This window comes from Alternaria atra, assembly GCF_907166805.1.
Source record: "Alternaria atra isolate CS162 genome assembly, contig: 25, whole genome shotgun sequence".
Taxonomy (NCBI): domain Eukaryota; kingdom Fungi; phylum Ascomycota; class Dothideomycetes; order Pleosporales; family Pleosporaceae; genus Alternaria; species Alternaria atra.
The window spans coordinates 1,611,640-1,623,807 of record NW_025091323.1 but is presented as its reverse complement, the minus strand read 5'-3'; the positions used below and the strand labels follow the sequence as shown (position 1 = coordinate 1,623,807).

Sequence of the window (12,168 nt, the reverse complement as noted above, 5' to 3'; positions counted from 1 at the left end):
GTCAGCTTCGGACATCTGCCAAGTACTATCGCCGGTTTTCGGCTCCGACCAGCATGCTAACGGTGACATAACACATCCTCTGTGTTAACTCGGTTCAAAAGCCTAGAATGAAGCTCGGCGGAAGTTTGACATAGTGTGGGCGATGATGTGAGCGACGACCTTGACATGTGCCCCGCACTCGAGAGAAGCAGGTGTAGAAATCGCCCTGCGCCGCCTGCTAGTGTGCTGCGCCAATGCTTCGTTTCATTGAAGCTCGATCGCGCGCGCTGTGAGCGTATTATCCTCCCCACGTGTTTTCGTCCCGATAGACGTTTCGCTTTATGTCGGATCTGTGTCGTGTCGATTTACTCCATGCTCCGATCCTGCTCCACGTTCTGATGACATGCAGAATCCGCACCCGTAGGTTTATGCGTATGCGCAACACAGCGGGCGATGTACCCGCCCTCCAGTTCGAGATTGCAACATCATCCCGTTTCGCGCGCAACTCACTTTCCTCATTCGCCAAGCCCATCGACCATCGTTCCAGAGAACCAAGTATCTCGGCGCCACGTCGGACAGACGGGCCATTACCAACCAGCTGTCCTGGTCCCATCGCAGCGATGCAAGATCGGGATCCAATGCCCCATAACAGCGAAGCTTGAACAGGGCCGGTGCGGCCGTTATGACGAAAGCTACAGATGTGTCAGAAGATAGACTTTAGCGTTAAAGGCGGAAGATCAGCACAAGCTATCATTAGCTGCAAGTTGCGCAATCATAATTCTCCCGAGACGCAGTGGAGGCAGTGGAGCGTTGGTGGGTGATCTTCGGATGCTAAGGGCAAATGCCGTTTTGCACTTTCTGCAGGGCTGCCAATGGCGTCGGTCGTGCGCGCAACGTGTGTTTGATAGGGAAAGATGTTCGGAAGAAACGGGAACGGAAGGTTGGACGAGAACATGGAGATGATATGATATGTCGATCATTTGATATGAGCATTCGCTGAATGCTGGAAATACTGACATGCTAGTGAGACAAAAATACAATGCAGCTCCGAGACTGTGAACGGGACAAAGAACCGCCCTTTGACCCGCTATGCTCAATATCCAAGCGCCGTAATGCAGTGATCGTGAAACAGTAGTCATCAAGAATGCAGTCGTGATTATCGTTCGCCCATGTCGAACCGATGCGTGAACGCCTTTCCAACCTTGTTCTCCGGCTTGGGTGGTATGTGGTGGTGTAGGTATTTTTTCGGGGCGGCGGTCCTGGCACTCGATGCCTTGGAAGCGTCGAACATGATCTTGGGGTCGTCGTATGTTTCTGGACAACAACAGCCAATGTTCTTGATGCAGGTCGTTTTTAGTACCTCCTTGATTGTAATGCGTTTAGAGGGATTTGGGTGCAGCATCTTCAACATGAGGCGTTTGATAGATGGAGGCTCAATGAGGCTGAACAACTTGCCACACTTTGGGTGGCCGTCGGGACCATCGAAGATATCACCGTCTGGATGGCGCTCTAGCCATGAATCCCAGCCCTTCTTGAACCTTGCATAGTATTCAAACTCTGTCTTCGCAGCCTGCCATGGGCAACCACCAAAAGTCATGGTTAGGTAGACGATAGCTGTTGACCAGATGTCCAGTGGCCGTGGGTCGTAGCTGTGGTCCTTCTCAAGCACTTCCGGAGCGATGTAGGGAAGACTGCCACAGATACCGGGCGCGGATAATCGGATTTCGCCCATGTTTTTCCCACATTCACCGCCAGAGGCGCGAAGCCCAGGGTGCTCTCCACTAAAAACTTCCGCCACGCCAAAATCCGAGATCTTAAGATGGCCTTCCTTGCTGAGAAGCAAGTTTTCCAGCTTGATGTCTCGATGCGCTATGCCATGGCTGTGTAGGTAGTCGACGCCGCGTAATAATTGCTTGAAGAAACACAACCGATCGTCTCGACTATAAAACCCTTCCGCGCCGCCAGCAAACAGCTTACGTTCTACTAGTGAGTAGATTTCTCCATATGTACAAAACTCCATTACGTGATTCCAGCGGTCGCGATTCGTACATAATCGTACCGTTTCGACAATATTCGGATGGTGCAGACTCTTCGCAATGCTGTATTCGGATTTGATCTTCAATACGTAGTCTTCCTCGGTCTCGTCCTTGTCGCGTTCTCTGAACTCCTTCACGGCTACCAAGTCCTCTTCCCTGGTAATGCCTCCTCTTCTCGCCATGATTCGAACTTCGGACGTTGCGCCTTTACCTAGAATCCTCCCCCTCTTACCAGGCATCAGACTCGAACTCTTGAACTCTTTGTCTAGCTCGCACCAGTCTATGATGAAGTCGTCCGGCAGGTTCACGCTAAGCCGCCGTGCCTTCATACCTACACCTTGGAGAGCTGGCTTGGAAAAGGTAGTTAACATGCCGGCGGTAGGCTTCTCCGCATTTTCGTCGATACGTGGGACCTGCTCCGTGCTTGCTGACCGTCGCCGTGAGAAACCTGACTTCTTGGTAGTCGAATTGGCATTTCCGCTGCCGGCCCAAGTGACACCAGGTCGGGGCCTGGTCATGCTCGCTAGACCGGTGGAAGAGGCAGGTTTGTTGCCAAGTCTTGGTCGTTTGTCCGTCGATGCTTTGCTCATAGGCGAGCCAGATAAGGGTGGAGAGTTTGCACGGGAAGATTTATCGGAGCGTCGCGTAAGGGAGAAGGAACTCAATCTTCTACTTTGCTTAGGAATATCAACAGCTGGAGTTGCTACCTCAGCTGGTCCGTCGACACCAGTCTTGACAATATACGTGTTGGTTTCGGGTTTCGCTTTGGGAGATCTGTTCGGTGTTGAGATATTCGAAGTGTCAGACTGATTGGCTCCATCTTTGCTCGAATGACCTCTATGCAGCTTGCCGCGGATCAGCGAGCCCACGCGCTTTCCCAAGCCACGTTTCTCTGGTGGTGACTGCCGCTCAACCTGTTGAGGCGCCTGCACGTTCGGTTTACGTTGAGTGTTTTGTGGCGCTTCTTGCGATGGTGATTTATTCTCCATGTCGCTCATGGCAGGGCGTGGGGTCGCAAATACGTCGTCTACAGACTCATCGTCACGGAAGGGATGTGAGAAAGGTGTACCCTCGCTGCTATGGCTAGTGGGTGTGAGAGGCTCGGCCGGTTCGCTTGCAGTACCAGTACTCTCATCCTCCTCTTCAATAGCAAAGCGGTGATCGAGCGGACGTGAATCGCGGTACCGAAGTCGGTCGGAAAGGGTTCGCTCATCGAAGGAAATTGACAGTTGCCGTGGTTGTTCAGTGACCATTGGCATGGTGACGGGTGACTGCTGTGCTCCGATTGGTCGGCAGAGGACCGAGCGTTATTGAGGGTGAATGTTGCAAATACGGGGATACGACGGGGTGCTGGGGTTTGTCGCTACGCACGCTGCAGAGGACTCGGACGGTTGTACGAGCCTTCGAGCGTACTGCACGAATGCAGGTGTAGTGTGGGCAGCAAGAGCGGGGTGTGGTAGAAGTGTTGCAATTGTGACAGAGCCATATACACAAAGCGTTATGGGGGACTGAGGGAGAAGAATTACGTTGCGTCGGAATGTGGTACCGACGACACGCGATTGAGGTTTGCAGCGGCCGAGGGGTGCAGGAAGAGGGTCCAGATGCAGGCGAGCAAGCGACAGGGAAGATGACGTCCCTATCCGCCTTGCTCACTTAACCTTTTGAATAGCGATCAGTCCAAACAAGGACGGCAATCGTCCCAGAAAGTATGAGAAGATGGCGTCCGGGGCCTCGCGCGATGATATGTGGGCTCGAGGAGTCGCAGAGAGGGACTAAACTCTCTTTAATTCACGCCAAAACACCCCGGCCCAAGTCCCCTGCGCAACCCCCACAGCGCCAGAGGCCACCTGCAGGCCGGATGCACGTCTTGCGAAGGCCGCCCAGTAATTCTCTTACACCGTGCGCTCTGCCCCAGGACCCGGACCTTGCGACCACACAGCAGCGCTATGTGATGGATGATGTGCGTTGATGATCGCACTCTGCAAAGCTTGACCGCCCGGCTTGTCCCTATACGGCCTTCCCTCTCATCTCCACCAAAGCCAAACGAGGCTCACCTCTAGCATGAACCCGCGCTTCCGACTCGATGCAACTACGTTTTGCAACCAACCACCAGGCGTTTACTAACTGAGCCGTTCCGATACGCCATCGCGTGACGGCGGCCGCCCTTGATTCAGCAGCGCTTCCTCTCGCCCTTCCGCCTGGCAGATATGTGTGTGAGAGAGAGAGAGAGCGAGAGAGGGAAATGGGCGTCATGCTGGTCTTGCCTGGAGAGAGAGAAAATGCCGCACCTGCCTTTGGATGTGGTCTGAGCTGCTGCAGTCATCATCGATGTGCTTCAAAGACAGCATGCCGTCCTCTGTACACCGTATGGCCGTGAACGCTCCTCCGTCCGCCGAGCCGATATTCGCTCTCCTTGCAGATGTGCTACTTTTGCAGTTCTAGACGTCAACTGACGACAGTTCGGCGTGATGCCCTCTCATCCCAGCTCAGGGCACTGTCAATCCAAAGCTTAGGCGGCCCTTTGCCGCTGAACGCGACAGGCGAGCATCGTGGGGGTCACCAGCCGTTGCGACGACGCCATTTCCCCGCCATCGTTATTGCATGTTGGAATGAGCAGGTGGACCAGTTCCTCGCTCACCGGCACACGCTCTATAGTACGATACCGAGGTTTCGAGGCTTATTGATTGCTTGCAGGCGCTGTGCCGTGGTCGCTGAGCCCATGCAACCCCAATGCTCTCAAATCGAATTGCGGGGTTCGTATCACCCTATGCAACTTGCCAGCATCTGCAGTGCTCTTGACAGGGACTCTTGCTGGGATGGCTTCCGATCGCGACCATGTGCACCCTGATCGCGTTGCACAAATAGGTCTTAGACAGCTCAAACGTCCGGCGAGCCAACTTGGTTTTGCTTTGCAAAAGATTCGCGTCAACGACGGCCATTGGAGAAATTAGCCTGCTCCTCCCACGCAGCAAGCATCCTCCGCCTCACTCCCTCGCATTGTTGACAGACGCAGCCTGGCCACTACACAGATACTCTGACGTCGTCGCGCAACTATGGCGGTGAGTCCTGCTGAGACTTGTAGTCAAGCGACTGGTTTCCTATCCCGTTATTTCCCCACTGTCACCCACATTGCACCTGCAGTAGTCGTTGTTTCTTCTTCCACCCGCAGAACGTTCAACACGTTTTCCAGCGGAGATTGCGCTATTTCTCCATCCGCGTGCGGCTCGTGCTTTTTGTGGGGTAGGCGCTTTTGGAAGGAAGTCACGACGCCGCACTCAACATTAACACCGACGTGGCTACTACATGAAACAGGATTTAACACGTTGCCAATCTCCTTTCGGCCATACTCCATCCAACGAACCACAGGGACGACTATATCAAATATAATTTTACGAGGATACCGTCAGGTTGCGTTCCACTACCTCCACGCCGTGGATCACCGGTCTTGGCAATACTCTTGACGACTTGCTTTTATTGTACACTTCTTGGCACCGTGGAGGAACTGCGTTCCGCGCTTGGCACTTGTCCATCTGCCGCTCAACAGTCCGATCAGCCAATCTATACGAGATTGACGATATGTGCATCAGGATCAGTTTCCTTCCTGTCGCTGTTACCAACGCAGCGTGAACGGCAACGGACAAAACATCCGTCCCTTGGCAGGCAGAACAGCACAACCACGGGTACGAGACTAATGAAACCAGCGGTGGGCATTCTGGACACCGCTTCACATATACTACACATGGCGTATACATAGTGACGTTGCCATATGCAAGAGTCTCGCTGTTCTTACGGAGCAGGCATACGATCCCGACCAGGGCTGGATCCAGGAACACGTTTCAGACCGTCTCTCAGGCACCAAATCTGTTGACACCGCGCTAAGATGCAGAGAAGCTTCCGCTAACAAGACTATGTGCTTGTCATGATCAAGGTTTCGTCACGACTGGATAAGCTCCCATACAGCAACACCCTGGATGTCTCCTGACCTCCTATTGTAGTTGCCTCCTGTTCCACAACAGTGCGGAAATGGCGCGCCAAGGTGGGTGATCATCTTGGCGGAGCAACGTGTGCTACAGCCGGACTACTTTCGTACATGATCTGCCCTCTCCGCCGGAAGTCAGAGTTACAGTAACGCCTTGGCTTCATCTCGACGGTAACATCCGTAGACGAATCAGTTGGGAAAAAGAAGCGATCATTTCCGGGACCGGTGAAGTCAGGAGATTGTTCGATAGTCCATGTACTATGTTTATATAATCCTGCGTTGAACATGATGTGTTGTTGCTCGACCTCATCGGGTATAGGATGTAGTTCACTCTACAAGTGACCTCTTCTTAGGCATACATTAGCTCAAACTTTATTACAAAATCAATGTAAAACGTACCGAATACCTTTGGGACATAGTGCGTCCAGTACAACGAAAAGGGCAAAAGACTTTGTAGTCAGCAATGGTCACGAGAGCTTTATCCTCAACAACGAGCAAAGATGCCAAGGCGGTTCCAAATCTAGTGCTCACGCTTAGATACTCCTGATTGAAGTGCATGTGGGAATTGTATCTACCTCAGCTCTACAGGCGGCTGCTACGTTCTAGATTAGTGTTATGTGTTCTTCAACACACGTCAAGCTCACGCGCACGTCTAGTGGTTCTGTAATCATCTCAGCCATCACACAATAATAGTATAGTAGAAAGTCTCCATTTACTTCTATCTTTCAGTCATCTCATCTCTCTCTACAGATCAACCAGTCCATCGGCCTAGCCATGTAGTCCTCCAAGCATCCCATAACTTCCCAGAATCGTAAGTTTTTGAAGTCGAGGAGACTACCAGCTATTTATCAGTCACGACGAATCAAACGATACACACTCCCCGGAGACGACCTGCTCTTCTGGTACTATCTCACGTGTAACTGAAATGGCTAACCAGCAACTCCACAGTATCCTTCGTACTGATCAGCCAGTCCAGCACCTTCTCAGACAATCCGAACTCGAGTCCGTGATCTCGCAGCTCGTCGCCGTGGCACAGGACGTGGTACAGCAATGGCCCCGAGTCCTCGAAGCGGTCCTTGCCGATGATGCTAACAGCCCATCTCTTGGTCAGCGTAACCGTCTGGCCATCGTCGCTGTACATATCACGAGGAGGAGCCATGATGCGGGCTACTAGCTCGTCGATGGACTGCTCGGCAGGTGGCTCGTGGGTTAGCAAGCCTCCGTAGAGACCTGGGTTTGGGAAGGGTTGGCTTTGAGGAAACTAAACGGAATTAATACTGGGGAAAGGAGGGTTGAGGATGACTTACGTTTGCCGGTCCACTGTTAGTAGATGCCAATGAAGAAGAAGCAGTGTGGTCAGTGCGTTGATCATTGGACATGTTGGTTGTTTGTCAAGTGTAGATTTAAACGGATATGAAGAGGTACTGACGGAAAGTAATACACTCGGATTCTGGAGAAGATCGTTGGAGAGAAGATCGTTAGGTAATAAAAAGAACAAGTAACGAAGTAGGAAGCAAGAGATATATAGTAAGAAGGGTATTCTGCGATCAAGGTGAGCAACAGAAATAAACACGGATTCTATGGAGTAAAGTCAAGTCTCCTCCGAATCCGAGGTCACTATTTCTCCCTCACTATCAGGCAGAAGGTGAAGGGGAGATCGCCGCGTCATAAGACCCCTGATTGCTCTGGATAGCATATACTCCTGGGAACAGAAAGACTTTATAAGTAAACATTCGTTTGCTAACTGTCAGTCACAGTGGTTTGGTGCCTGATCACGATGACATTACTCGACGTCGCACAGGATTGCTATGAGTCAATTCTTGTTGCCTCGGTAATTAATCTCACTCTGCTACGTATTGATGGTGATCCTCGTTACAAACGGTACTTAAATACTTTGACCGCTGCTCCAGAGCACTGACCCGAACAGTAAGCAGAATATCAAGTTACTCGCGCGATTACCCTCTGACAGCACCGTCTACCTCATCCCGGTATACGGACCGCCTCATTGTTTCGTGCCCGTTACGCGAAACTACTTCGATGTCAAGACAAAATGTGAACATAGTCGGTAGAGAGACCGTGAGAATTTGAGCAAGAAGTTTTACTCTTCCTTCTTTGAGGTTGCCATATGGGTTGTTGAACTGCGCAGGTACCGAATATACACCCAAAAGGACAGATACCGGTGGCAAGGGTCCGTAACCATCGTAGAAGTATGGGTAAGATATCTCTCTATTCAAAGACGCCCAACTCCAGGTAGGAGCTATGTCTAGCCGCTGGCCAGATTTTAACCTCGGTGGGAACTTCCTAAACCACAGTAAACCTTCTATCAGTTGATACCCCCAGATGCCTGCGTAGTAGATGTTGTTGTAGCCAAAGTGGGGATGAACAGCTCTTGCTAGCGACGACAATGCGACCAGGCGATCTTTCATATCGGTAAATTTTGTCTGAGAGTACCAAATGACGAATAGCATCCAGTCATGCTTGTGCCCGGCCTTGCCACATATCAGGCTACGGATATTCGTGAGGTACGTTTCATAACTCTGCATGCAGAAAACATTGCTGTTACCATGCTCCATGTTCTTGAGACATTCCCAAATAACGCCTTGCAGTGTGAAGCGAAGTACACGTCGCGAAAGAAGACGCTCCTAGGTGACCCAACCGCGCTCGTTGAGGGTTGAAGAGTCGACCACGCTGGAGAGGTCAATGTCACGTGGTTTTAGTGAACGACGAAGTGCTCCTCCGTTCCTCACACGGTGAATGACTTCGCACGGAACCGCGGATATCCTTTCACTATCCACCTTCGAAAGAAAGCCGTCCGCAACGCTGTCAGCACAAGTAGCAGCGATAGTACATACAGCGTTATGGTATATGGAGCCCATGCGAGGGCCCTCTACGTTCCAGTCCGTGTAATCGCCGTAGATACCGGGCTGAACGATACATAGGGCGTCTATCCACAGAAAGCGGATATTGAGTCGCCGCGTTATTTCTATGGCATCTTTAAATGTTTGAGGCATGTCATCAATATTAACACTGATGTGGCTTGCGAAGGGCGCTTCCAGCATGCAACTTTGAGCTGTGACTCCCCAACGATAACTCAAAGCGCAATACTGTGAGAACTCCCCTACTGATGAGTTACCGGCAGCAATCCACGCCTCTACGTCGACTACAAGAATACCAGAGTCTCAAGATAGATCCAACAGCCGGCGTGGCAAGGGATGTTGAAGTTTAGAATGGTCGACAGCATGTTCGCCGTCCGCCCCACTCCTGTTAGGGCCAGGAATGGTCGATCTGCTACATTCGCCATGAGAAGATAGGCACTTTTCGAGAAGCTGTTGAGCTTATGCTATCGTATCACTATCTGCCACCAACGGGTACGGGCGAACTCCATCGTCGTGGAAGTCTATCGTTGTCCAATTTTTGCCCCAGCTGAGCTTGAAGCCCTCTAATATAGCATCGTCATAAGAACAGTCATCCCGATAGAGCCGGACCAGCTCGTCGTCTTCCTAAATCGCCCTGTGGTCGATGCACTGCCAACAAAGCATACAAAGATCGCAGCCAGACCGAGCTGAAGCAAGCAAATCTGCTCTTGACAACCATTTCCGATCAGGTTGAGGCGCTGGCGGTAGCTCCGCGAACTCGGCGAACATGGTACAAGGAGCGCAACGAGACATGGCACCTGTGAAGCCAGAGTCGGCAATGCAATGTGCTGGAAATCTGATGTCGGGCGTACCAAAATAAGTCGAGCTAGCAGTGCCGTAGTCTTGTGCATGAAGATCAAACTCAGAAAGGAGGCGTTAGGTGAAGATAAGCAGGTTGGAGTTTGTCGAATGAAGCCTCCCCCACAGCCTTTGAGAAGCGGGGCATTAGACAGCTGAGTGCGGCACGGCCTTCACGCGAGAGGTTCACCGGTCCGGCTAAGATGTCAATGTTATACATTTCTATACTTTTGCCCTTTCGCTGTAGTATCCAGCCACCCTATATACACTCCATCACTCTTTCGCAGGATCTTATACACCACCATCACCCCTGCGATCCATCCCCGCACTTCCAGCATGCACAACTTCCTTCTTGACATATGCCATCTCACTAGCAGGCACAACCATCCACTCCCTCTCGTCCATAACCCTATCCAATCCACAACTCCTTCCCTTCCAGCCCTCTCCCCTCAAACCCCTTGACACTTGCCACGCCGCAGTAATAATGTCGTTCACGCCAACACCATTGAACTGGGCGCCTACAACACGTAACCGGCCTTTGAACTCGCTGGACATGCCTTTAGCGAACTCTTTGATACGGTCAGCATATCCGAGTGTATATTGAGGAATGCAGTCGCGGGAGAGGTTCGCAATGTGTGCTGTTGGTTCCTCAGTAATGCCAATGTGCCTCTTGAGGACGCTCTTCGCCATCTCCAGACCCTCTTCTTCGCTGGGGAATTCTGTCCAGCCGTCCCACCAGTGGCCGCCCATCATGACTGTGAGTTTTGTACCGCTGGCTGTGTCCTGGCCCTTGACGGCAGAGGAGTCGAAGATGACACCGAGAGCGCGCTCGGGGTTTTGCTCGAATGGAATGGATTGCGGGATGAGGTAGCCGAAACCTTCGACAGGGAGGAGGTTGGGGTTGGGGTAGTAGAGGTTTACCGTCATGACTGTGACGTAGGGGGTTATCTCGTCATTCTTAAGGGTGGAGATGGCGAGATCGAACGGTTCTGTTGACGTCGAGCCTTCATTCTGTACGCTGTCAGTATTTGCGCAACTTTTACTCCAGTCGATGAACATACTCCAGACACAATCTCGACGCCCAGCTTCCCATTCTCGTTGAGAGGCTTGAAACTTTGGATGGGTGCCTCTGTCCGAATCTCAACATTGCCTTTGTTCTCGACAGTATCCAGCAATGCCTTGACCATCTGCTGCAATCCGTTCCTGAATGAAAACATGGCCGAGTCTTTTAGGTTCTTTGCAAAGCCCAGTTCGATGTCAATCTCCTCATTCATAGCCTTCGCTATTTCCCGGTCGTATGGGTGGACTAGGGTGACCTGCTCCGGTCGTGGGTCTTCATTTTGCATGCGGAAGAAGCCTCCAAGAGCATTGCCGTATCTTCCCTCTAGTTGCCATGGCATACTCAACAGCGTCTTAGCACTCAACTGGTTAATGTCGCCTGCGTAGATGCCGTGGAACACCGCCGAGACGATGTTGTCTGCTATCCTCTTGTCCACTCTTCGTGCGAGAAACGAACCAACTGTCTCGTCGGACATTGAGTCTGGCCGCTTTGGCTTCATAGGTTCTGTGATCATGCCAAATGCGCCACCTAGTATGCCAGTCCGCCATAGCGAGAAGAAGTCTGCGAGGGAGGGACGTTCAGAGGGAAGGCGATTGAGTTGGTCGGGATAGTAGATGAAGCGGTTCTTTGCGCCAGGTTCAGTGCGTTTCGTGAAGGTGATATCGTCAACGAGACCGAGGTCTTGTATCTATACACACTATATTAGCAATGCCACCGCTGTAGACATGCCCAAACATACCAACCCCGCAGTGACAGTAGCATTTCGCAATGTCCTCGGACCCAACTCAAACAATACATTCCCCTTCTTCCCCTCTGAATCCACAACCTCGACTCTGCGACTCTTGATCCATCCACCCTTGTCTTTCCCCGCCTCAAACACGATCACTTTACTGTTCGGAAACTCCCTTGCAACAAAGTACGCGCTTGACAAGCCCGCTATACCCCCACCCAGGATAGCTATGCGCTCAGGGTACGAGGACTGATAGCGAACGGCATACTGTGCTGTGGAGCGGAGAAGTAGGCCTTGCGATGATGCGAGTTGTGGCCGATACGGATGCAATGGGGACAGCGCGTGGGATGCAAGCGCGGGGCGCGCGGCAACGGTCTTCAACGTCTTCTGCGAGACATTTTGGAGCCGCATTGCCGGTTCAATTGGTCACAAGATCTATTGGGAGAGCGTTGCGACGACGACCAAGAAGTTACATTGGGAGGTTCAATTGATGTTCTGGCGGGAAAATGTCCGAGCTTGGACCGCTTGCTCCTCCGCAATAGATGGCTACTGCCGTCATTGATTCAGCCCTATGCACATGCGATGTCATACATGGAGCGTTGATTGCGAGTAGCGCTGTGGGCTGGCACAACATCTGCGACAAACACGGATCGAAATGTGAGGTGCGTAAT

General features: G+C 51.9%; 3 protein-coding genes across 3 annotated transcripts; all 3 read right to left on the bottom strand.

Moving 5' to 3' along the window:
- Nucleotides 1-1,135: 1,135 nt before the first annotated feature.
- Nucleotides 1,136-3,274, bottom strand: ALTATR162_LOCUS5550 (uncharacterized protein; the record flags this gene model as incomplete). Its single annotated transcript, XM_043313169.1, has 1 exon — nucleotides 1,136-3,274. One exon carries the CDS (start codon nucleotides 3,272-3,274, stop codon nucleotides 1,136-1,138), a length of 2,139 nt encoding a protein of 712 aa, XP_043169104.1.
- A 3,630-nt stretch (nucleotides 3,275-6,904) lies between these two features.
- On the bottom strand, nucleotides 6,905-7,373 carry ALTATR162_LOCUS5549 (uncharacterized protein; the record flags this gene model as incomplete). Its single annotated transcript, XM_043313168.1, has 2 exons — nucleotides 6,905-7,255; nucleotides 7,302-7,373. 2 exons carry the CDS (start codon nucleotides 7,371-7,373, stop codon nucleotides 6,905-6,907), a joined length of 423 nt encoding a protein of 140 aa, XP_043169103.1.
- A 2,625-nt stretch (nucleotides 7,374-9,998) lies between these two features.
- ALTATR162_LOCUS5548 (uncharacterized protein) lies at nucleotides 9,999-11,908 on the bottom strand (the record flags this gene model as incomplete). The annotated part of the gene is made up of 3 exons (XM_043313167.1): nucleotides 9,999-10,718; nucleotides 10,769-11,455; nucleotides 11,507-11,908. 3 exons carry the CDS (start codon nucleotides 11,906-11,908, stop codon nucleotides 9,999-10,001), a joined length of 1,809 nt encoding a protein of 602 aa, XP_043169102.1.
- Nucleotides 11,909-12,168: the final 260 nt, after the last annotated feature.